Below are 25,853 nucleotides of genomic sequence, written 5' to 3'. Positions count from 1 at the left end.
AACGATAAGCAGTGGCAATTAATCGTAGTTCTTTGTTTTAGCTGTATTGGATTTCTAGTTGGTTAGATGTTACAGTGTAACCCCATATTTGCACTCTGTAGGTCCAAATTGGCTTTATGATTGACTGATAAACCAATCTCTTTGATTTTAGGTCAAGTTGAGAGTATTTTCCGACTAACCAGTACAGTTGCTTGACTTTGAGTCTAACCTGCTCTGCTTTTTGTCTAACATGTTTCCAACTTCCAACCACTATCGAGATGTATATAGGTTTTTGTTATTTTGTCGCAACGCAAAATTAACATTGACAGATTTGAAGCTATTAAACTGTATTTTCTAGTCTCTAGTAATTTTGTAGATCTTGTTGATTGCCGCTAGTACTTTTTCTACAGCATTAGGCAGAGATATATATTTTGCTTTATATCGGCAAATGTTTCAAGTAATGTTTCTTTTGTTATCAGTTATATATATCTGTTATCAGCAGTACACAGTAGATAAAGGAGAGGTCCCAAGACACTAGCATGTGGGACTCTAGTCGAAATATGTTTAAGTGTTGAGAATACCCCTTCATGCGAGACTCTATATTTTCTTTCGAAAAGATACGATTCCAGCAGTTGATAGTAATTTGCTCATTTTGTAGATTAATCTCAAATGCCATACTCGGTGGAAACCATTATTGCTGTGTGCACTTGGTCGATAGTCGAATGTTGATTTGGAAATCCAATCTGGACATCTGGTATGGTTTAATACGCCAAGAAAATAAGGAGCAAGTTCTGGAGAGTACGGCGGGTGAGGTAGAACTTCCTTCCCATCTTAACATTTCCAAGTATGTTTTAACCAGTTTTGCAAAATGTGGCGTTATCACGATGAGGAATAACATTGTTGTATCTTTGCTAGTCGATAGCGACCTCCATTGATGGTTTCATCGAGTAATAATAATAAAAAATAATGAAAAACGCTGTAAACTGCTTTTTAGATTCACATCCATTCTGGTTTTCTGGTTTTTTAATTTATAAACGGTTTGATTCTAACCATAGAGTAATAGAGATGCAACTCAATAAGGGTCTCTGGCGCAAAGTTTTGCTTTGCCCAACATCCAGAGGGCGCCATAATTCATAATTCAAGTAATTTGATTGGTCAATATGAATCTCTATTATAGGCACCTGTAAGAAAAATATTTTATTGTCAGACGTTTGATTGGCTCATTAGTAATGTTTGGTATGTGACAGCCTTGACGTGCTGTTTAACTGACCAATGAAATTTAAATAAAAAACAATTTTTTTCTTAAATAAATTTATTAAATAAAATTCAATTAAAGATAAATATAATATTTAAAAATAAATAAATATAAATATAATCTATAACAATAAATATAAATATATAATGTAAATTTATCTACAAAATATAAATATTATATACATATATATATAAAACTTTTATTTATTGAATATTAAATACACATGAATATTAAATATTATTATTAAACAAAATATTAACAAACAAGATGCAAAAGAAAAACTGCCTTCAAATTGGTAAAACCTTCATAATTGGATGTAAAATTTAGTGGCAAAATTCTTGGTTTTTTGAAAATAGTCATTCGTCAAGATAACGCATCCACAATCTCGAAAGCACGAATTGTAGCATCATCCGCCATATTTGCCGGATTCGGTTCTCTTCGACTGCTAGCTACTTTCAAATCTGGAAAATTCGTGGAAAGTGATTTTGCATAATTATACTGAATAACTTAACGCAATTCAAATAGTAAAATGATGATTTTATACAAAACGACAAGACTTACTGAACAGCCTAAAATAATAATTTATTAATCTGTAACTCTCTCAGTAAAAATTATATGCTATATCTGTAAATTATATGGTATAAGTCCTGTTTTCACAAACAAATAATTAAGTTAAAAAATGTTCAATTTATTTATATGTAGCAGAACTGGTTATGTACTGAAACGCGCGCTATAAAACACAAGAACACAACACTTATTTTTCAATAAACACACTACATTTAGCACAATACATATTATATTCCTTTAAATACTATTTATACGAATATATTGCATTTATTAATACTGTAACCATACGATACTGATAACACATTTATATTGTTACTGATAAGGTCTAATAATGAGCACACATATGGCTCGATCGCCAACATCATTTATACATGCATTGGACAAATTACCAGCAACAAAAGCCAACAATAGAAAATCGCGCCACCGACAACAACAATAAACAATTTATCGATTGTAAAAATTGTAAGCGATATACCAGTGCTACGTAGGTTATAGAACCGATGTCTCCCAATTCGAGTACAAACCCGATCTTGTGAGGTCGGTTGCGGCAGGACATTGCTTAACCCCCTTTGTCGTCTATACGGATATCGCTTCAAACAATTAAATAAAAACATCCCCAAATGCATTCTTGGCGGGATACGCAGTAACGCAAGTGAAATCGTGATAAATCGACCGCATGCGTCGGGGTTGCCGTATCGTAAATATAAGCGGCAGGTCTTCTGAAAATTAAAATCAATGAATTGTGCGCTACTATAGGGTTCGCGAATATAAGTTCTAATAAATTATTTCTAAATTGTTTGTTGTAGCTATCAAAATTAATTAAAATAGAAATGCTCATTATAATTGTCTTGAATAAACGTCTTGATTACAAGACAATGTTAAAAATGATGATTTTTTAAACAAAACTATTGGTTACTGGAAATTTAGTGAATATATTATTCGAATCAAAAATAGAACTAGAATAGAAATTTTAAATTAAATAGTATTAACAATCAATGATTCTTTGTTAAAATTAGATAATACAATATTAATTAACATACGTATAAAGTGTTACGGGCTTATAATAAGAAGGAATTTTGCGATAAAACAAACATAAATGGGACAACGGAGTAAAGTTGATGCCATCCCGGTTTTTACCTTCAATGATTTCCCCGTCCGTAACTGTGGCAACGCGGCGTGCGCGTCGCCGTCACCGACTGCAAAATCGAGACATCTAGGTATTCAAAACAAGTGAAATCGCAAATCGGCTCCGGGAGATACGGCGTTTTCGTTGTCATCTAAACAATTATGTGCTACGATAGGGGCAATATCGGCCGATATACGTCCGTGCGTGTGTCTTTCGACGCGTAAGGGCCCCTGTCATCGGTGTTTTGCGAAGGATCGTGCGGTCGAGACGTAGGAGACGTGCACAGGTTACATGTTGTTATGAGTCCCGGCTTAGCCTTGACTCGGTTGGTTATTTTGGAGATTTTTATGCAAAGACCGGGTCTTCGGAGTCGTACGGTGAACGGTGATTGTTTTTTCGGTGCTCTCTCGTTCGGTTTTTGCGGAAAATCAATCGACTGACAAAGTGCGTTTGTTTTTGCGTGCCATTGGGGTTTGGCGCCGACCACGCAAGGTAAATACAAATCCGTACTTGCACGTTCGTCAGGGTGGGCCTTTCATTCGAACAATTACTACGAAATCGCCGGGGTTTGATTAAGGTTTAACGTTGTTATTACGCTGATCAGTGACGTAGAGTTGGAGAGTAAAAGATCCTCGAACTCAGATAGGAATGTTGTTAATACATAACGAAGTAACACAGTATTCTTATCTTTTAGTTTTATATATGGCACACGTAAATTATTCTTACTACATATTGATAAGAAATCATATAAGTTTTATTAGTCCTGACATTATTTTAATTTTCTTATATTGAACGTGTTATTGTACCAGACAGTGCCGTAGGTCAACCACCAATACACAAACAAGTGGAAAAAAAACGAAAATAAAAATGAGCGCGTAACGTATACGTTCTTGTATATATCACATCATATTTGTAGATATTTGGGTTAGAATTTAACAATACGAATCTACTTAGATTACTGTTTGTCTTGAGTATAATCTGAGGTCATTTACCTGGGGATATAAACAACTTCATTTAATAAATATAGTGTGCATTAACAATTATTAATTAAAATGTACTGCCATGATATATACTATTATATAGAAAAAACATACTTTATGCGTACTAATATTATGTTTTCTAATTTATAATGAGAGCACAATTATAAATAAATTTTGACATATTTTTGTTTCAAACGAAAGATGCGAAAGTAATGAGGCGCCACCTACCGTATCAGTTCGGTACTACACGGCGCATTATTTTAACTGGGAAGTAATAAGAGATGTCAAAGTATTAATCATAATTGAAATTTCCTGTTATCACTGCCCATATAAATTTAAAGTTAATGTTATAGGTTTAAAATAGCATAAACTCTGTTGTTATTATTTGAAACAACTAAATGAATTTTGCACGGTGGTTTTAATAATGTGTTTTCCTTAAAAAGTATAGTTTGTTTTATGTTAAGTATTATAAAAACTGTCGTTATTTAATAGCGGTGATTTTCAGATTAGTAGCTATGGTTGATTGGGCTCTTGGAAGTATAGATAAGATTATGTTTTGATTTACTCTATTCTTGTTTAAGTCATGTTCTTTGTCTGTAATTATGTATCAATATAACGTATTGATTGTGTGAATTTATAGCAATGTAGATAGAGGTGAAAATTACTTATGCGGATAAAATAAACTATCAAATTAAATACCCAATTTGCAATGAAAGATTAATTGCTCTTTACATTATTTTTATTTGTATTTTTTCCAATAATTGAATATTATGTTGGGACATTTCTATAAAATACGGGGAATAATTATTTTCATTCGTTCTGTTTTCATCGGCATGTCAAAGTGTCACGTACGAATTTTAAATGACATTCTTTGTAAGTACGTATTTAAAAATTACGTTGTTAGTATAAAATACCTATTAAAGTAACAATAATATAGAGATGATTCAAAAATATATATTTCAAGTGTGTGTCATTGAATGCATTTTAGTTGATGTGAGGTAGCTAAATATGTAAATATAAGTTTGATTTTTGAAGATTGGGAAGGTTAAAGGATATCAGTTCAAAAAGAACAGCTAGCAGGCAACGAGGACCACGTTATTCTTATACGTTCTTCCAATAATTGATTGTTTACAAACTAAATGGTAAGGAAAATTTTTCGCTTATTGTACCATTTCTATTGGCTATTTATAACAGATAATATTTCTGTTTTTTACACGTTTTTTCACATTTACTTTAAAAATATGTGGTAAAATATCTCTATTTTTTAATCTAAAATAGCTATTCATGTATTTTTAAGGTTTGTCAACATGTATAATCACTAGAGAACAAATCCAATATGACAGGGGTCGGTTAAAAATTTTATGTTATTTTTTATTGTTTATGTTATTTTATGTTTAAGATCCAAAGTTATGATTTGAATATTATTCGAGATTTATTATTCCTCTCCTCGCCTCAAGAGATCGAAATTATGGGCCGATAACTCTTGGTTTATTCATCGGGAAAAGACACTCTCGGACAACAGCATTCATTTTTCGTGATGGGGTGCATCCTCTCGCTCTATTTATCTGATTTAGCTTCATCTGCTCATCAATTGAAGTGATTGAAATTGTTGCTTTAACTATTCAAATTATAAAGCGAATATTTTCTTTTATTTGAATTTTTAAACGGCAATTTGTGGGGACAGCTTTCTGCACATGATTACAGAGATAAAATCAAATATGTTGCGCGCGATGATGTCATTAGCAAATGCATTAAAGTAATTTTGAGAACTGATGATGGTATATTAATAATAATGTTTAATAACGTTTGTAATTAGAAACTTAATAATCAATTAAAATAATAATGTCATTGTAGTCAAAGAAAAGTACTATAAAAAGAACGAAAGAAATTTACTAAAATATATGAACGGCCTAATCCCCTAACTGGTATAACTTTTGCTGCCTGATTTCTATACATACACTTTAACAAGTAGTATAATTAATAAAAACAATATATTTCGCTATATTGTTGGGCCCTGTACACCTGTACATCGCAAAACAATTGAATTGTTTAATTGCATTCATAAATTACTTGTTTATTTTCTTTGATTTCAGTGAACATTTTCAACAATAATGTCAGCGGAGACGGAGCTGACTCTGCAAACTGGACTGCAATCCGTGTTATTACCACCAGATCTAACGACTCTTAGTCTCATAGGACACCGGCCGCCAGCTCAAGGGCCCCATTTAGGGCATCCTCCATCATCACATCCAATGCAACAAGCTAACGGTTCGTACTGTAAATTGCTCGACGCTCTGTATAGTGAGTATTCTGCTTGGCTTGATTATTGCTAATTTTTGTTTAAATCACAGCTGCGTATATTCAAGATATTTTGCGATTTTTTAAAAACATTCAACTATATATTTGTATTATATAACTATCCCATGAAGTTCCTTTTTTCGATAAACTGTATGGTTATATTATATGAGATAATATTTACTTACTTATTATCTTCCAATTTAGATCTGTACAGTAAAGAGAGCTCACAATTGTATCACAATTTTAAATTTGTTGACAGTTCCTGAATTTTAAACTGAAAGATCGTTGCTGTATATGCAACCTTTACAGCTTCGTCATGCCATTACGTATGTCTTAGCTAGCATCTTCGGCGCATGTACAAGAACAATATATTCAAAAAAAACTTCTTTATATAGTTGATACACGTAATGAACTACATCTCAAAATAATATAAATTATTTAAAACATAGTTTGTGTTTAATTTCATGAATAGATATGGAAGGGTTTTTTTCAAATTTGAAAAATGTAACCGAATATTCATGGAGGATTTCCTATAATTTGAACGTCAAGGGTTTCCCGTGTAGTTTGTCCTAGCCAATATCGTTTTGGTAAGAATCGCGCGTGCGACGGAGATGGAGATATTCGTTTCGTTTTGACTAACAGTGCTCAGTGACGTCGAATTTTGGGTAGATTGCAAATGGCCGACGTGGTTTAGCAACACGATAGACCTTTTTCACGAATAAAAATAGTTAGTGGTGTGCGTGTGCTTGTGTGCTTAATTTATTTATAAAAGAAAATGTATCCAGGACCTGGAGGACGTAAGTTGTTTGTCAGGCGTTTTCATTATCTGGGTTTTTAAAGCGTTTGTTTGTCACTTCCTAAGTAGACAATCTGAATTGATGGTGTCAGTCTTTGTTTTGGAATAATTCAAATATACGATTTATCCGCTCGAAATTTGTGTGAAATTTAGTAAAAATGGGACATCCGCATTATGAAAATAAAGTTATTTTTTGATTTTCGGAAATCGCCACTATAGCAATTAATTGAAATGCATCCCAATAAGGTTAACCTAACATTGGATTTTAAACCAGAACTATTTGACGAGAAATAAGGTCATCCTTTTTTTTATTGGAAGTTTATATATGGATCTGTTTATAAAATGTTGGATATTGGTTAGAAATTTATAATATTTCTTAACGGGATATTTTTTACTATAATTAAATAATGCAAACATAGAAATCCTATTTGTTTTTATTTGTATTACCATTCTATAATGTTATTGCGACCAATGTTTTTGTGGCTCTTCTTTTGTCTGTAACTATGTACATGAAATTATGAAGCTAATTATTTTAGAAACTAGCATAATATTTCAAAATATTATTAGAATTTCGTTTTATTTCTTATTGGCGAATAATGAAATATATAAATGCGAAATTAATTTCTATGTATAGTTCGACAGTTGAATATTTTACATAATTATTTATTTATAGATTTGTTATTAACATAAATTGTGATTTGATGTTGAGCGAAAGAAAAATTAAGGTTTAAGTTACTTTTTTAAGGATTTTTTTTGCAAATATGTCTGCATCAAGTGCATGTTAGGTCACTGACCTTTTAGAGCAGACAGAGCAGTATTGATCTCTAGACAAAGATAGTTAAAAAATGTACTTACTGCTTCAAGAAATTTTATGAAAACAAGTTTATAAAGTGGAAGAAATTTATCTTATCCAACCTGTTGAGGGCAATCATTGCAGTGACATTGAATTTAGATAACAAATAAATTATAGAGTGATACTATATGAATGGAAACGAATCAAGTGGCATTCCTGGTTAAATTTTTGTTTTAAAATAAATATTTAATTATAAACATTCCTTTTATTGAATTTACCACAGGTAGAAGGAATTCTGAGCTTATATTTTCTGTTTTTACTATTTTACTTAAAGACTATACTATTTGCCAAGGTTAAAATACATTAAAAATAACATTTAAATCAATTATTTACTTTAGTTTATATAAAATGTCATTCTAAGTAAAAATAAATTCTCCTACATAGAAGGGCTCTTTGATATTTATACCTCGAAACTTTATATGTTTCTTATCGATGTGAGCAGTAAATAAAAGATCAATTTATGACGGATCAAATAAAATTTTACGGTTATGGCTATGCATCGCTTATATTCTTTTAATGTAATTTTAATTGATTTATTCATATCATTTTCTGCAGTCTATAAGTACCAAGCATATTTTATTAAAAAATGTCTAAGGTAATTAGAAGTTTTTCGTGTTAATACATATAATAAGTAATTTATTCATTTTATATTATTTTTTCATATTTATGAGTTATTATTATTGTATATATAAAATATGTATTGTATGATGAATATATCTTTTAAAAAATCGGGACGGTGTTGTATTTATTATATACGTTGTTTGAAATGTTCTATAATAGGTACAAGCTGCTTAATTACTATAGCATATAAACTTTTAAAAAATAGAAGGCGTATAGAACAAGGAAATTTAAACAGTATAAAACAAAAGTCCATGAAAAGGTGCATTTTTCAATTATATTTTTTTCACCATTGGATATCACTTATTGTTCTTTATTGTTGTGCCTTATATTTTTTCGGGAACATTTGTTCAGAATGTTATCGGAATTATAGGCGACTTTTAACAGCATAACTAAGTTAAATCACCATTTTATGAACAATGGATGATTGTGATGACAATTGTGAATTGTTTTGAGAAAATATCAAGTAAATGATTTCGGTTAGAAAATTTTGAATGTAAGTCACCGAATTCTGTAGAATGAAAATCGTGATTAATATTTACTGTTTGATTATTATTACTTTTAGTAGTAATTTTTAGACAAGTTCTTTTCTTGGCATAGACGTTGTGATTGAATAAGAGACAGCAGTATTTGCATGTTCGTGTAATTACTGTTAAGATTGTGTTAAGATCGATTTTATGTATGTTTGTCTGTTTTCACAGCAGGCACTTCGGGTGCTCCTATAGGCACCACAACGACAGCAGTAGCTCTGCCAGGGACAGCCGGACCATCGACTGGTGCTCTGACCGTTTCGTCACCAGCGGAACCTCCAGTGTTTCAATGTCCCAGACGGCCGAATTTGGGGCGCGAGGGCCGCCCCATCGGTCTCAAGGCGAACCATTTTCAAATAACAATGCCCAGAGGCTACGTACACCATTACGATGTGAACATACAACCAGACAAATGTCCCCGTAAAGTACGACGAGGCTGATTATTTTTCCTTCTCGTGATCGCATAACTTTCTTAATGAATTTTAGGTAAATCGTGAAATCATTGAAACTATGGTCAAGTCTTATGGGAAAATATTCGGTAATTTAAAACCTGTGTTTGACGGGCGCAATAATTTATATACTCGAGACCCTCTGCCTATTGGTAATTCCAGGGAAGAGTTGGAAGTCACGTTGCCTGGCGAAGGGAAAGATAGACTCTTTCGAGTCAGCATTAAATGGGTGGCTCAGGTATGGCACGCTATATAGCAACACCTAAATGTTTTCGATATTTTCGCTTTAATTTTTCTATAATTACGAGGATGCTTTTGTACAATATCATTTTTGAATAGTATCATGAGAATTACAAAATTTTATAGATACATTAATCTTATCAAAATTAGTGGTTAACATTGTTTATGAATATATATGCTAAAATAATATTAAGAATTAACTTTGCCTCTAAGTCGTTGTATTGAATGTGTTTTAATTTTAAAACGCAATTCAAGCACATTTGAAGCAAGGCTTTCTTTAAATATTTCTGAAATTCAACATTCAAAGAACTATTCTTAAGTGTTGTGTTTTTTAATAATAATTATTGATACTAGAAATGATGGAAAGAAATTACCCTTTATGAATTTAAGGTATCACTATATGGACTAGAGGAAGCACTTGAAGGACGGACTAGACAAATTCCATATGAAGCTATATTAGCTTTAGACGTGGTCATGCGACACCTGCCGTCGATGAGCTATACCCCAGTAGGTAGGAGCTTCTTCAGTAGTCCTGAGGGATACTATCACCCGTTGGGTGGTGGTCGGGAAGTTTGGTTTGGCTTCCATCAGTCTGTCAGACCTAGTCAGTGGAAAATGATGCTTAACATCGACGGTATGTAGTCTCTTGTTTGTGGTTTTATTCTTTTATGTTATAATAATTATAATTTAGTGTCTGCCACGGCATTCTACAAAGCTCAACCTGTGATAGAATTTATGTGTGAGGTTTTGGACATCAGGGATATTAACGAACAGCGAAAGCCTCTAACTGATAGTCAGAGAGTTAAGTTTACTAAAGAGATCAAGGGGCTTAAAATCGAAATTACTCATTGTGGTGCAATGAGGCGAAAGTACAGGGTATGTAATGTTACTAGAAGACCAGCTCAGATGCAATCGTAAGTTACTTGAGGCACGAATTGTATTTATATCTTAAATTTATATTCTAATAGTTTCCCCTTGCAATTGGAAAATGGACAAACTGTTGAATGCACAGTAGCAAAATATTTCCTGGACAAGTACAAAATGAAACTCAGATATCCTCATTTACCATGTTTGCAGGTAATAATGACCCTTGATTTACTTCGAACCATAGTTATTCGTATATCTTATATATTTTTATAGGTGGGACAAGAGCACAAACATACTTATTTACCTCTAGAAGTTTGTAATATTGTGGCTGGTCAGCGTTGCATTAAAAAATTGACTGATATGCAAACTTCTACCATGATCAAAGCAACAGCCAGGTAATTAGTGAAAAACCAATTTAAATATCAACTTATAAATAAGTACTGGATAATTTTGTCCATAACTGTTATTTTAAGGGGGAAAATAGGTGTAGAACGGCGTAATTCGGGTTAATTATGAGATTTTTTACCCCTTATTTAGAAAACATGTATTTATTTAACTTTCACTTTAATACATTTATTTTATTATATTTAACAAATTTAGCAATAGAGGTAAGTTTACGGCAGTAATTAATTAATTTAAACAACTTACTAATTGATCAGCCATCCCAGCATCATATTGATGCTTCATCAGCTTCGTCAGTGTCATTTTCAACTTGCTGCTGTTCTTTTCAAGCTCCTTTACTGTCCAGAGACTTGCATTTATTTTGTCAGATTATGCTTCGCTCGTCAACTTCCTGGGTATAATTGAAGCTTTTGCTTCCAACGGTAATATTAAGCTCGTTCAGAATGATTAAGATAATGGAAGTTCTTTCATGAAATAAGCACGCAGCCAAATATGCCGAAACCTCAACGATTTTTAAACCAGAATGCAAATGTTTTGGAGCCAATCTCCAAACTGTTGAATTGACCGCTATCTCTCTTGTAAATCGTCCCTCCATAAAACTTCATTTCCCCTTCTTATTTCTTTTCTTCCTTTCTCTTTTATTCTCTTTCATTTTCACGACAGTTATTTGACTACCGATTTTGTATACCGATTTCCGCGAAATAATCTTTTACGAGGTCCAGTACTACGTCTTGAATCATCACGCCCTTTTTTCGGATACGAATAATTTTTTCTGTATAAGTGAAACGTACCCTCTGAAATTTAAGTTATAACTGATTTTAATATGTAAATATCCTTGCTGGGTCACTAATACTTCTATATAGTTATATCCAAAATCTCTATTGTTAAAAGAAACAAAAAATCCTCTCAATATCACCCGTTCTACGTCAAGTGCTCCACCCATTAGACCGGAGGACTTATAACTATAAATCACTTATAACTATTAAATCGTTTGGATTTTTACTTTAAAATTTTCAGAGTATATTCTTGAATAGTTATACTATCGATTTCGATGTATCAAATAAAAAAAATGAATTTTTTGAAGCCTTTAAACCTATTTTCTCTCTTAATTTTACTTTTAACATTGAGTAAATAAACATTTTCCCTTTTTATTGCACGCATTATTTAGTTAATTAATTAATCTTAAAACTTTTACTTATATTTATATTTGACTTTCAAATTATCGGGAATATACCAGTAATTTATTAAAAAATTATTCTTGCCCAGTAAACCTAGTTATAACAGGTAAATTGAAAAGTCCCCGGCCTACCATAGTAAACACATTTTTTTGGCAAAATTAGTTTTTTTTTTATTCAACATAATTCTCTTCAAGGGTGATACATTGATTATAGCGACCCTCTAACTTTTCGATACCATTTTTGTACTTTGCTTCAAAATAGGACCGGCGATCACCGCTTCATTCGACGAAAATTTCTTCCCAGCGAGCATTCTTTTGAGATCTGAGAACAGGAAATAGTCGCTGGGGCCAGATCTGGAGAATACGATGGATGAGGAAGCAATTCGAAGCCCAATTCATGGATTTTCGCCATCGTTTTCACTGACTTGTGACACAGTGCATTGACTTGGTGAAGCGGCACTTTCTTTTTTTTTTCAAATGCGGCTGTTTTTCAGCGATTTCGTCCTTCAAACGGTCCAATATCGCTATGTAATAGTCGCTGTTAATGGTCCGTTGTGCATCCCAGAATACAGACGCCATAACCTTGCCAGCCGACCGTTGTGTTTTCCCACGCTTTGGAGCGGGTTCATCGTGTGCAGTCCACTCGGATGACTGTCGATTGGACTTCGGAGTGGAATGATAGAGCCATGTTTCATCCATTGTCACATATCGACGCAACAATTCGGGTTTATTACGCTTGATCATCTTCAAACACTGCTCCGAATCATCAACTCGTCGTTGTTTTTGGTCAAAAGTGAACTCGCGCGGTACCCACTTTGCACAGAGCTTTCTCATACCTAAATATTCGCGTATATATTATGTACACGTTCAGTTGATATCTGAGTGTCTGCTATTTCATTCAATTTCTATTTCAATTTTCAACGGTCATTCAAAATAATTTTGTGGATTTTTTAAATGTTTTCGTCTGTAACAACCTCTTTTGGGCGTTCACGTTCACCGTCTTCGGTGCTCATTTCGGAAAGTTTTTGTTTCAACTGTATTTTTTCCCTCCTCAACACGCGAAATTCCTTTTTATCCATTTTTTTCAGAATAACAAAAGTTAGGGCTAACTAAAACATATGCATGTAATTGTCGTGGCGCCATCTATGTATCAGGCCGAGAACTTTTCAATTGACCTGTTGAAAATGTGATCAAATCTTCTGACGATCTTGGTTGAGTCAACATTGAACATAAGAGGTTATAAACAGTTCGATAATAGGGCTAACTAAAAACATATGGATTTAATTCTAGTAGCGCCATCTATGTGCCAGGCCGGGGACTTTTCAATTGACCTGTTTCATAACCCAGATTTATATATGAGAATTATGTAACTTTGAGTAATTATTTATTATAGGTCAGCACCTGATAGGGAGCGTGAAATTAACAATCTGGTGCGAAGGGCAGATTTCAATAATGACGAATACGTACAGGAATTTGGTCTGACAATATCGAACAACATGATGGAAGTACGTGGAAGGGTACTTCCGCCACCTAAGCTGCAGTACGGAGGACGAGTGGCTTCCCTCAGCGGACAGGTGGGCTGGCACGTTAGTTTCCTTGTTGTATTATTTTTTTATTTTATTTTAACTTTTAGTTTTGGTAGATTATCATAGATGTTAGAACATTATTTTGGGTACCTTTTTTAATCTAAATGTCTGGGGTGTTTTTTGGGGTAAACATATATAAGTAGTTTGATTGTGTTGCACTGCTGTGATGGTAGTAAAATATGGTTAGTGGAAGGTGTTTGGTTTTGTGGTATATTAATGTTGTTCTGTTTTATTATGGGATATTTATTGATATATTATACACTTTTCGCAGGATTGAAATTATTATATTAGACCTATAAATTAGTTTTAAAAGTTTTTTGTTCAATTGGAAGCTTATTGTCCATAGATAGCCGCTATTTTTTCCCATCTTTCGGACATTTTATGGATTATATCTCGAAATAATTATGTATATTTGAGGCTATCCACTAACCGACCCATTGTTTGGTATCTTCATAAGAAGTGCGGCTCAGACAGGTCATTGCTAATGTGTCAGAACAAGTTGTAATTAGAAGGAGCAAGGTCTGGAGAATACCGGTTTTGCAATATGTGGTCGAGCGTTGTCATGCGGAACAATAACATTGTTGTGCTTGTGTCCGTATTTCGGCCGTTTTTTTGCATAATGCTAGGCTCAAACGCAGCAATTGTATTCTATAGCGATCCCCCTTGATGGTTTCATCCAGTAATGCTTTCAGATCCTAGTCTTCACATTTTTTTAGCTGTCCAGAACGCTCTTTGTCTCCTTTGTCACGTATTCACGTGTTGAAATCAATAGACCATAAGTGCCATAAGCTTGATGACCTTTTGAGAACTTCTCGCAATCGCGCTTTTCTCGGTACAAATTCAGATATTTCCATTGAACTGAAAACATTTTTAGTCACACTTCGACGAAATTGCACATACAGAGAAGTGAAGCCTGTCACTGAAGCTTCAACATGAAGTTGATGTACTTGATGCGATTAATACACAGGAACGCCATCTGATGTACATTTTTTAGAATTAATATATAGTTCTGATAATATAATAATAATAGGATATCTGATGCACAGTATGTTTTTGGTTTTACAGTTCATACAGAGTTCCAATAAACTGCAAGTTTGTCTTGTTTGTAATATTTTTCCCTTTTTCCATACGCACCATCATGGAGAAACATAATGTTCTGCATCTTGGGCTTATTCACATTTATTCAACTGTAGATTCTTCTTCGATGTTAATGATCTCAGGTGCTTTTCCTGTGCCTGACTCTATGGCTTCGACATTTTGTATTAGAGTAATATTAAGCAGCGATTTGTAATTTATCAAAACAAGCAAAGCGCTAAAACAACGTTTGAGTTTATAGCCTGTATTATTATCACTATTGTTTAGGAGAATTTTGCAGACATTTGATTAGAATCAGAAGGAAAATATTGTTTGATTTTAAAACCAATTTACAAATTACGATAGGCAATACATTAAAACTTTTGTTAACGTGAGTTTTTATTGAATATACTATATGTAAAAATTACATTCACATAAAATGTATATGCTACACTAATAATTATGTAGAGAAAATCGAAACAAGAAAGTAAAATTACTAAAGCTATAAAATAATATGAAATAAAAGCGTTAACATTCAAAAAATTATATGCTTATGTTTGTTAATTAACATTGCGGTAAGTGTAATGCACTCATAACTATATTATAAAAGCATGTGCTTCATTTTTTCACACATCTAAACCAAACCAGATTGAACCAATCAGAGTAGTCCAGAATGAACATTTTTGATCCTTATAATGATCATAACTTTATTATTATAAAGCAATTTTCGAATAATGAGCAGTATAAGCATATTTTTATTTAAAAAGTCATACTAGTTTATATAATTGTTACAGAGTAAGCAGCAAGCTTGCCCAAATCAGGGAGTGTGGGATATGCGTGGAAAACAATTTTTCACCGGAGTAGAGATTAGAGTTTGGGCTATCGCGTGTTTTGCGCCTCAGCGTACAGTTCGTGAAGACGCGTTAAGGTATATACGTCGATTTGTTGAAGTTGATTTTTTATTAAACACTTTCGGTTGTTCAGGAATTTTACTCAGCAGCTACAGAAAATATCAAACGACGCTGGTATGCCCATCATCGGTCAGCCGTGCTTCTGCAAGTATGCCACAGGACCCGATCAGGTAGAGCCTATGTTTCGATATTTGAAGACCACTTTTCAATCATTACAATTAGTTGTTGTCGTACTGCCAGGAAAAACACCTGTTTATGGTAAGTTTTATATAACCATTTAATTTTTTAAAAACGTTTCTAATGTATCACTCAATAAGCCTTGCACCTTGATTCAATATATATTCATATAATATACCTTTGTCGTACAACGGTTTGTTTGTTGTCTTCGAAATAGACTTCAGCTTCGGCAATCGCTTCTTTATTGGAGCAAAACCTCTTTCCTTGGTGTCCAGCTGAATTGTAAGATAGATGGAACATAATTCGATTATCATAGACATTCTTTGATTTTTCAACAAAAGCTATGGCACTAAAACCACAAAGTTTTAGACTAGACTAAACCTCCGTTCGCCAGTACTCATGACAATATTATCAAGCTTTTGACATGTATCGTTTGAGGTTAGGCTAGCATTAGAAGATTAGGAGGTGGCATCATCTATATGTCAGGCTCGGGACTTATTGATTGATGAGATAATTATAACATTTTACAATAATATATATCTATGGTCCTTCCAATAAAACAGTCAATGCACATCAAATTTTTTTTTAAGTTTTCGTTTATTTTAACTCTGACAAAAAAATATTAATGTAAATGAAATAATGAAACAAAAATAATGTTATAAAATATTATTTATTTTAATATTATGGTATATCTAATACATATTTATTGAAGGACTTCCACTACAGTTAATTAAACTGCCACAATAATTTGTAGCTTAGAGTTGGTTTATTTATCAACGGTGTCGACTAGTACCAACAAAAATCGAGTTTTAGAAACCGATTTGGTTACATGTTCGGGCGCATCAGATTTCATTCTATCCCCCAGAAAGCGACTCTGTATAAAATGCTAGTCCGTCCAGTCGGCCTCTTCGGAGCACAAGTGTGGTGCAGGTACATCATCATCTCTGAGAGACAACTTGAATTACTCCAACAGTTCCAATACAAAATAGTCTACGCGTTAATTAATGCCCCATGGTTTATGAGGAACGTCACGAAGTTTCACGAACATGCTCAGTGTAAAGTTCTCCCTGTGTGTCTTGGAACACGATAACAACTTAAAAACGATAAATTCCCTACCTATCCTTAACGCTGGTAGTAACTACGAATAACCAACTATGACAATCTCAGTCGTAACCCAGGGTCGCTGTCGCTCGCAAAACACTTCTCTATCCCTAACCCGAAGCGACATCAGCAAAAGACCATTTGGTTCAAGCTGGCCATTCTGGAATAAGAAAAAAAATTCATTCTGTATCTTTTTAACTACAGTAATGCTAACTAGTAAAATGAGGGAAAAAAATGCTCTGAGCTTAAAGGGGATGTAGATGACGTGCATTGGCAGTTTTATTCGAATGACCATATGTTAATGTGTGCTTTATATACGTGCAGATATCAATAATAAACATATTCTAGCCGAAGTGAAACGAGTGGGCGATACGGTCCTCGGTATGGCAACCCAATGTGTTCAAGCGAAGAACGTCAATAAGACGTCACCGCAAACCCTATCCAATTTGTGCCTCAAGATAAATGTTAAGTTGGGTGGCATCAACAGTATCCTCGTACCATCCATACGTCCAAAGATATTTAACGAACCGGTAATTTTCCTCGGAGCGGATGTCACCCATCCACCGGCCGGGGATAACAAGAAGCCATCGATCGCCGCTGTTGTTGGTTCGATGGACGCTCATCCGTCGAGGTACGCCGCGACGGTGCGAGTTCAACAGCACCGTCAGGAGATTATCCAGGAGCTCAGCTCCATGGTCAGGTACATATATATGTTTTGAGTACAGCATGTCTAACTTCTATTAGACTAGCGGGCTTTGTGTTGTGTAAGTAAAAAAATAACGAGTTTGTGCCATTTAGTTGCTTTTTTGTTTGTTAACACGTTTTTGTATCGCTTGTGAGTTTTTATTGTTAATATTAGGTTAATTATTTGTATAATTAAAATGTGTAAAACTATCAAATTTAGGGTTTTCCAATAAGGGCGTGTGGATGTTAAAATAGAATAAGTTCAAGTAATTCATTGTTGTGTTCTCTTTATATACCAACTGTACTAGAAAGTCATTACGAGTTTTTCTAATTCGTACTCTCCAGACCTTGCCCCGTCCGATTATGAACTTTTCGCGTCAATGGCACACGTGCTTGCAGAGCAGCACTTCGCTTATTTCGAAGAAGTTAGAAAATGATTCGATGAATGGTTTTGCTCAGAGGACAAACTTTGGGTCAATACTTTGAATAAATAAATTTTTCCATTTTCTTGAAAATCATGTAATTTTTTTTTGAAAAAAACGGTAATGACTTTCCGGTATATCTGGTATATATTTCGTTCAAATATCCACCGAGGCTTCTCACAGTGACAAGGATCCAATTGAGATCTGATGATCCGATTAGAGCTACTTAGCTTGTTGGCATAGACCAGTGACTTCAAAAAATCTAGTGACGTCAAATACCATGATCTTGTTAATCAATTCAGTGTCCTCTGTGAGCAATGATCATACCATCAAATCGCTACTGCATAATGGCGTCCAGCTGTCCGTTGTTTGACACGTAGGGTCCACCACGGGAAATCTGCACCAAACTAACTTTTTATTGTCACATTGTGAACATCGTATAGGTGTGTACTTTGTCGATTAATCATGATTATTATTTTTTCAAACATTAGTTTAAACATGCCCGTCACGGACTGCTAAAATAGAGGGATCTCCCTTTTTTTATCAGTTCTTAAATATAAATCGATTTTATATGTATACACTTTTTCCATTGTTTATAGTGATAACGGTAATTTGATATTTATAATGGATTAATGGTTATGGTCATGGTCAACTTTTTAACTACCGGTTTTACATTATTATACAATTATATAATAATAATTTTTAAAGATCTTATTTGTAGAGGTGGAGTAATTATGTATAGAGCATGAAATGGTTTTAGTTATCATTTAGTTAACAATAGGAAGGGGTCAAACCTACTGGATGTAAATCTAATGTGGTGTAGTTTAACTAATTTGTATTTTGTGTGAATTTATAATTGTAATGACTGTATATATGTATATAAAGGCTATTAACTTACATTTTGTTAGAGTGCTATGTAAATTAACTGTTATTGTATTTAATATATGTTTGGATTAGATGTACTGGTAATCTTTTTTTTTGCTTTTTGGTGTATTGCAGTAAATGATCTTGCGACATATGAATGTCAAATTTCAGTTCAATTTATATTTTCTATTAATATGCTTGGAGAGAGTATTTTGGATCATTCATTAATTCTTTTGTTTTTTCACTTTGAGGATAATTTTATTTTGAGAGTGGTGAACTAATAGAATGGGGTTTCCTTTTAACATTTACAGAAAAAAGCTTTTGTAACTAATCTACCCATAGTTGGATATTTAATGCTTCTAATAGTAGTTCAAGTGTTACTGCATCTGCCATAGGAGTGCCGCTGTTTTAACCACTTAAAACTATATTTTTATTGGATTTTTTTCTAGGGAACTATTAATAATGTTCTACAAATCTACTGGCGGCTACAAACCACATCGGATTATCTTGTACCGTGACGGCGTATCCGAAGGTCAATTTTTGCAGTTACTTCAGAGTGAATTGACGGCCATTCGCGAGGCTTGTATTAAACTGGAGACGGATTACAAGCCTGGCATCACTTTTATAGTTGTTCAGAAGCGACATCACACCAGGCTGTTCTGTGCCGATAAGAAAGAGCAGAGTGGTAAGAGTGGGAATATACCGGCCGGCACAACTGTAGACGTAGGCATCACTCATCCGACCGAATTTGACTTCTATCTATGTAGTCACCAGGGCATTCAGGTAAATACACTTAATAGCTCAGAAAAAAAGCACCTAAGTATTTAATATCTATAATTCAAATAATAATTTATTTATTTTAAAAACGATTTCCATTTTTTTTCTAGGGCACATCGAGACCTTCACATTATCATGTGCTATGGGATGATTCTCATCTAGATTCTGATGAGCTTCAATGCCTCACTTATCAACTGTGCCACACTTATGTCCGTTGTACACGGTCGGTTTCAATTCCTGCTCCAGCGTATTACGCTCATCTTGTCGCTTTTAGAGCTCGATATCACCTAGTAGAAAAAGAACATGACAGGTTAGTGTGTAACATTGACTATAACATTTATAGCCTTTTAATCAGTCCTCACAGTACATATAAATATAAATCATGTCATATTTATCTCTTATGTTGTCTAAAAAGTAATTTCTATTTAGAACAAGTGGCACATTTTTCTTATAATGGTAATATCTCTTTCAAAAACCCCACTATAATCTAACAGCTTCTGATTTTCAAGTTTGCCAATCACAATATTTTTTTTTACAATTTATGTCCAACATTAACAAATATTAGATAATATTACAGAGTTGGAAAATTACTTCCATACACGTTGAAACTATTTATTATCCATTATATTTTAGACTTGAGACTTATGGTTGCTAATATCTGAATTATTGTCTCCCAGATTTGGGCCTATTTAGGATCTTCAGGGGTGTGCCAGATAGGGTCTTATAACACATTTCTTTGTTGAAATTGTTTTGATATTATAAATTATTGAGGTGACACTAGATGTTTTCTTTCAAAATAGTCGTGTGGAGTACCAAGTTATGATTTGACACATATATCATTTTACTCTACTGACATCAAGTTTCAAAGTTATACATGTTATATTTTTGTACTTTCGCTAACAGCGTTATACATTTATACCACTTTGAAAATGTCAAGTTTCGTGCATGAAAAATTTGCATGCATGAATATTTAACCAAAATAAAAAATCCACTAGTAGAAACTTACAGTAAGCGTGCTCTCGTTCAAAGGAACTTTCTGGTAGATCGAAAAAGTCTTAAAATGCGAAATTGCAAGAGTTATTGTATGAAGACCCAACCCAAACTCAAAAACAATTGGTAGAAGCCTTAGATGTGGCTTAATAAACGATTAGCGACCGATACAGCACGATAATACGCGTCTCACAAAGCAAAATCGGTAAAGGAAACTTACATAGGACATATTATCGCACCCGCCGTACTCTCCAGGCCTTGTCCCGTCCGACTATCAACTTTTCGCACCAATGGGACACGCGTTTGCGGACCAGCACGTCGCCAATTTTGAAGAAGTTAGAAAATGACACGACTAATTTACTCAAAGTGGGTAAGAGTATAGAATCAAATGGCCTATACTTTTTATTTTCTTGAAAACCAAGTAGTTTTTTTTATTTTCGAAAAAAAAAACGGTAACGACTTTCCGGTACGCTTGGCGAATAGGATCACGATTTTATGGGATATTGTGGACTGCATCTATCCAGTGATCATCTAAGACTGACTGGAACTTTTGAAAAGAAAAAATCGACATTTTTTTTAACCGATATTATCAAAAAAAGATCTTAAACATTTTAAAAGTTACAATACTTTTATAACTCTTTAAAATTAACTCGTTTGTACTTAATTGTAAATGTTAATTGCTGTGTTGGTACTTAATTTTAAATGTTAAGTGTCGCCCCTTTATAAAATGTTTTATAAATATAGTTATTTTTTTCAATTGGACATTTTTCTTCGCCTAGAGTGGGCCCTGTATTTATATACCATATATTGCTTTATATTTTTAATCGGATGTCTATCTCCCTCTCAGTTTCTCCTTCGTATACTTTCACACACTTCCTGTTGGTTTTAATGGAACCCTTGTGACTTGCATCACTTTGGTTTGAAGGTGACTTTGATATAAATCAAAATTACTTTCAGGCAACTATAATTGAATAACATAAATATGATCGATACAAATCTAGTTTTTTAATTATTATCAATACCTTCATTTTTTCATTTCAGTGGCGAGGGTTCGCACCAGTCTGGTTCTTCGGAAGACAGAACTCCGACGGCCATGGCTAGAGCGATTACCGTTCACGCGGATACCAAAAAAGTCATGTATTTCGCTTAACTACCTGATTGTAAAGGGAAGCAGCATGGAGAAAGAATAGTTCAAAAAAACCATTTAACAAGAATGATCTGGTAAGAGTCGGGGAAAAATGCTGAGAGGACTATAACGAAATGTAGCTCATTTCCAGCGTCTAGACTGAGAGTATGTTAATACTGTCTATTTTAAGTTTGGCGTTGAGTGGTTCTCCAGTATTTATTCTACTGACAAGTACTCACTTATGGGGTCGAATAATATAATTATAAAGCACCGTATCATGTGCCTATATAATATGCCCAAACAATTTCTCCAGTATATACATGTATGTATGTGTTTGTATATACGTTGGTACATGTTAATGTGTACTTATTGTATATATACATATATATGTATATGTATGTATAAAGAATTAGGTAAAAGTGAAACAATTATTTAATAGGAAGAATATATCTATATTGTGTGTTTGTATTTATACTGATACAATACACGAAACAGTCAAAAAGTATCAAAAATATCAATTTAGTGCAATTAGAATTTGTATAGAAATTTGCATTCTGTTAGCCAAGTATTTCTCAAATGCAGAGTCAGATTTTTAACAGACTCCCCAACATTATAAAATTATATGTATTCGAATTATTTACATTTGCTCAACCTTATAGTGATCAAACAAGCTTGTTCGTTATTTTGAAATACATAATCAAAAGTGATGGAAACTATATCCCGCTTATATGTTATTACTAATTTTAGTTTTTAGTATAGAAGTGACACACCTAATTTCGTCAATGGCAATTTGTTTTTTTTGTTCAATTGTTTTTAATATTTACAAACACGGCAGCATTCGATGTTGAATCATCACTTGTATTTATTCATGTGCCTAAATTTAGTTTTTTGGTTAATACGAATTTGTTGACGGTTTTCGAGCGTGATTTACGTTTACTATTGTTAAGGTCTCATCGTTAAATATTCAGACGATATACAATATCTCTCACTACCAACAATTATGAAACGTCATTTATCTGTGTGCATTTAATATGATATCACCTGTATGATTCTGTATATTTAGCAAAGTCGCTGCGCGTCAATTATTTGCCTTCAAACATTTCTTATTTAATTTAGTCATACTCGACGTTACGAGATCAATTAGCATGAACTCTAGGTATAATGACGTTTCCAATGCTCGTTCTTTAAAATGCAATAAGATCTCAAGCAGCAAGGTATGTAAATTTAACCATACATGTATATTAGATCACTGGCAGTTAAATAATATTTTAACTTAACCAATCATAATTCAGAAGCCTTCTTTTTTTATGGGAATTATAGGGGTGTAATTACTTTTAAGATATTTATTATATAAGATGCCGAAAGCCAGGTATATTCATATATATATCGATAGGGTTGTGTGTGTGTGATGTATGTATGTGAATATTTTTTTACTAGCACGATGTCTTTCTTTATATTCCAATTAAGAGGTCAAATTTCAAGCTTTAATAGAGTTACTTATTTTAGAATGTGTGCATATTTTAGAGTGTTTAGTATAACGAAAGTAATAATAAAGAATACTTTGTGGGGTGTGACACGGGGGAACATATTGAAATTGTGAAACGCTCTATTAGAGAGGCTGATTGCTATTTATTGAGATGCAGATTTTGAAATCGGTCTTACTTATGAAACAATAATATGGAATAGATATATATGTATATATATAGGGGTTTTTTGAAACAAAGCGTGTTGTTGTATATTCTAGACATTAATCAACTCAGAAGGAAAACAGAATACATATTTACTAAAACCAGAACATTGCATATTGTTTATTCATATCCTTATTTTAAATTATTATGTAAAATAAAAGTATTCAAATAATATATTTATGTCTAGACAATAATTTTCACATGCAAAGTTTAGACAATGCATTCCAATGGCACAAAAAGAATACTTCATATACGTTCTTGTAAATGGATTTGTTAATACAACAAACATTTTCGATTCGGTCATTTTGTGGCATAAGAATAATCACACAAATTCAATTTATTTTACTAAATCCGTGTATATAGCAATATCGTATGATTGGAATTAAAAACTGTTGTATTAACAAATTTTATTGTTTTAACTTATATATGGTAAAAAAAAAGGAATGAATATTATTTATTTTTAAAGTAACTATTGTAGTCGCAGAGGATTACTAGATATTTAAATGGAAGGGCCAGTTTTATGTTGTGTTGTTTTCATACGCGTCATAACTATATAACGTGTCGTAAAAAAAACACACGTTTACTTTGTTGTTATCGGTAGTTTATATGAAATCTCGAATCCCTTTCGGTTTTATTAACAGCTCAACATAAAACTGGCCGCTTGAGACAAACGCGTAGTTTTTAAGGAATTAGGAACTTGTTGCCGGGAAATAACGAATGAAATTCAAGCCTGCAAAAACATAATCTATAACATTAGCAGTAAGTGTACTTTTTTTTCCAAATCAGGAATCATTGATGGACGTTGTACGATGCCAAAGATTTTTTGCCAATATTTTCCAAACAGTATCATTTTGTGTACTTAACGTTAATTATTTAATTATGTAATAGGGATAGCGAAAGGACAATCGGCGGGAATATCGAAAATGGTTTGGGTTCTGCGACTGATGATTGCAATAATTTATCACGTCCTGGTATGGAACGCATGGAATTGACGGAAAGAAACTGAATCCCGAATAATCGAATATCGGATCGCACCAGTTCTATCGCATTTTAGCTTTGTGCGTTTGTTATTTCGCTTCGTTGCTTTTAAAATGATATGAAGTAACACGCGAGCCCTTGATATATTGGAATATCAACCCAATAATAACAGTTCTCTAGTCTCTTTATATATATATATTTACTTTATTTATTTATTTCCTTTTTATTACACGTCAATTGTGTATTTTTCTGATGTTATAAATTCAGGATTCAGTTTCGATTGTGACATGAGGACTACCATTGTAATTCCAAAGATTTAAATAAAATATGCCATGATAATCCACTGCTATCTATCAATGATTTTTGATTACAAGCGGCGTACTAGTAATATCACAATTCTACAAATAAATGATATCAATTTGTTACTCCTTAGGTTGTAAATGTATATTTTTTCGTGGCCAACATTAGTATTTAGTTTTTCCTTTATTATTAAATTAGTGCACTTTATTTTGATGCAAATAGTAATGCAAATAATTCTTAGTCTCCGTTGCATATCACATATTATTTTTAAGGTTATGTTGCCAATAAATTTTAATTAGATATTTTATTGTACAAAGTAAAAAAGTATTAGGGTGTTATGATTGATCTGATAGGATCTATATAGTTACTGTATCACATTCCTCTAAATTCCTCAGCTACCCTAAAATTATATTAATTCTAGTCGTATAACTGTATTGTACCGTATGTACTATTTGCAAATGATCTCTCATGTCCTATTCTTATCCTTTTTTTATCTAAAAGAATATATATATTTATCAGAAACAAAATCTGTGATATGAACATTTTCTGGCCCGATCTTATCAAACTACATTTCCTAATAATATTTTTAAAGGTATTTATTCTTGACTAATCCACTTTATATTTAGAATTATCCAGTCGTACGAATTTCCACCGTTCTTTATTCGCCCCCAGACTTTTTTACTTTGTTGGATTTTCATATGTTTAAGTGGCTTTCGAATTTAGTTACGCGTGACCATGCCAAGAACGATTTTAATATTTAGATTCTTTTTTGTTATATAGGCTTTATGTTTATTAATGTGTATTTTATCATCTAATAAATTATTGATTAACAAAAGTGATCTTTGTTTTCATAACCCCAAACAAATTTACATTTACACTATGTGTTTAGGTTGGTATTGGAAAAGGAAGAAAATATAAGACATAACCTCACACAAATTCCAATTTACTTTATGTGTATAGGTTGGTATTGAAAAAAGAAGAAAATATAAAGGATATAATATATGCATTAGATCCACTATAATGTTAAAAATAAATTAT

The 25,853-nt window shown here is 32.9% G+C and overlaps 1 protein-coding gene and 1 long non-coding RNA gene across 9 annotated transcripts; one reads left to right on the top strand and one right to left on the bottom strand.

Moving 5' to 3' along the window:
• Positions 1–1,460: 1,460 nt before the first annotated feature.
• Positions 1,461–3,071, bottom strand: LOC143198727 (uncharacterized). The gene is made up of 3 exons (XR_013006279.1): positions 2,939–3,071; positions 2,277–2,520; positions 1,461–1,695 (listed from the first exon to the last, which is right to left on the bottom strand). It is a non-coding gene; the product is annotated as an uncharacterized LOC143198727 (long non-coding RNA).
• AGO1 (protein argonaute-1) lies at positions 3,003–25,650 on the top strand. Of its 8 annotated transcripts, none has more exons than XM_076408105.1 (15): positions 3,003–3,419; positions 6,001–6,208; positions 9,174–9,427; positions 9,489–9,689; positions 10,082–10,325; positions 10,383–10,605; positions 10,660–10,768; positions 10,832–10,953; positions 13,531–13,723; positions 15,592–15,725; positions 15,782–15,966; positions 17,335–17,686; positions 19,406–19,739; positions 19,844–20,043; positions 21,765–25,650. In XM_076408105.1, the coding sequence occupies exons 2-15, from the start codon at positions 6,019–6,021 to the stop codon at positions 21,871–21,873; spliced, it is 2,850 nt and encodes a 949-aa protein (XP_076264220.1). In that variant the 5' UTR covers positions 3,003–3,419; positions 6,001–6,018; the 3' UTR covers positions 21,874–25,650. The 8 variants fall into 8 exon arrangements, with proteins under 8 accessions (XP_076264220.1, XP_076264221.1, XP_076264223.1 ...); XM_076408106.1 differs by having other exon boundaries at positions 3,008–3,419; positions 13,531–13,711; XM_076408108.1 differs by having other exon boundaries at positions 3,042–3,419; positions 6,001–6,175; positions 13,531–13,711.
• Positions 25,651–25,853: the final 203 nt, after the last annotated feature.

The sequence above is a fragment of the Rhynchophorus ferrugineus genome, unplaced genomic scaffold, assembly GCF_030347505.1.
Source record: "Rhynchophorus ferrugineus isolate W39M unplaced genomic scaffold, kcgeb_rfMv2 rfM6, whole genome shotgun sequence".
NCBI lineage: Eukaryota > Metazoa > Arthropoda > Insecta > Coleoptera > Curculionidae > Rhynchophorus > Rhynchophorus ferrugineus.
The sequence above is the reverse complement of the archived record's forward strand: the minus strand, read 5'-3'. Positions and strand labels throughout refer to the sequence as shown.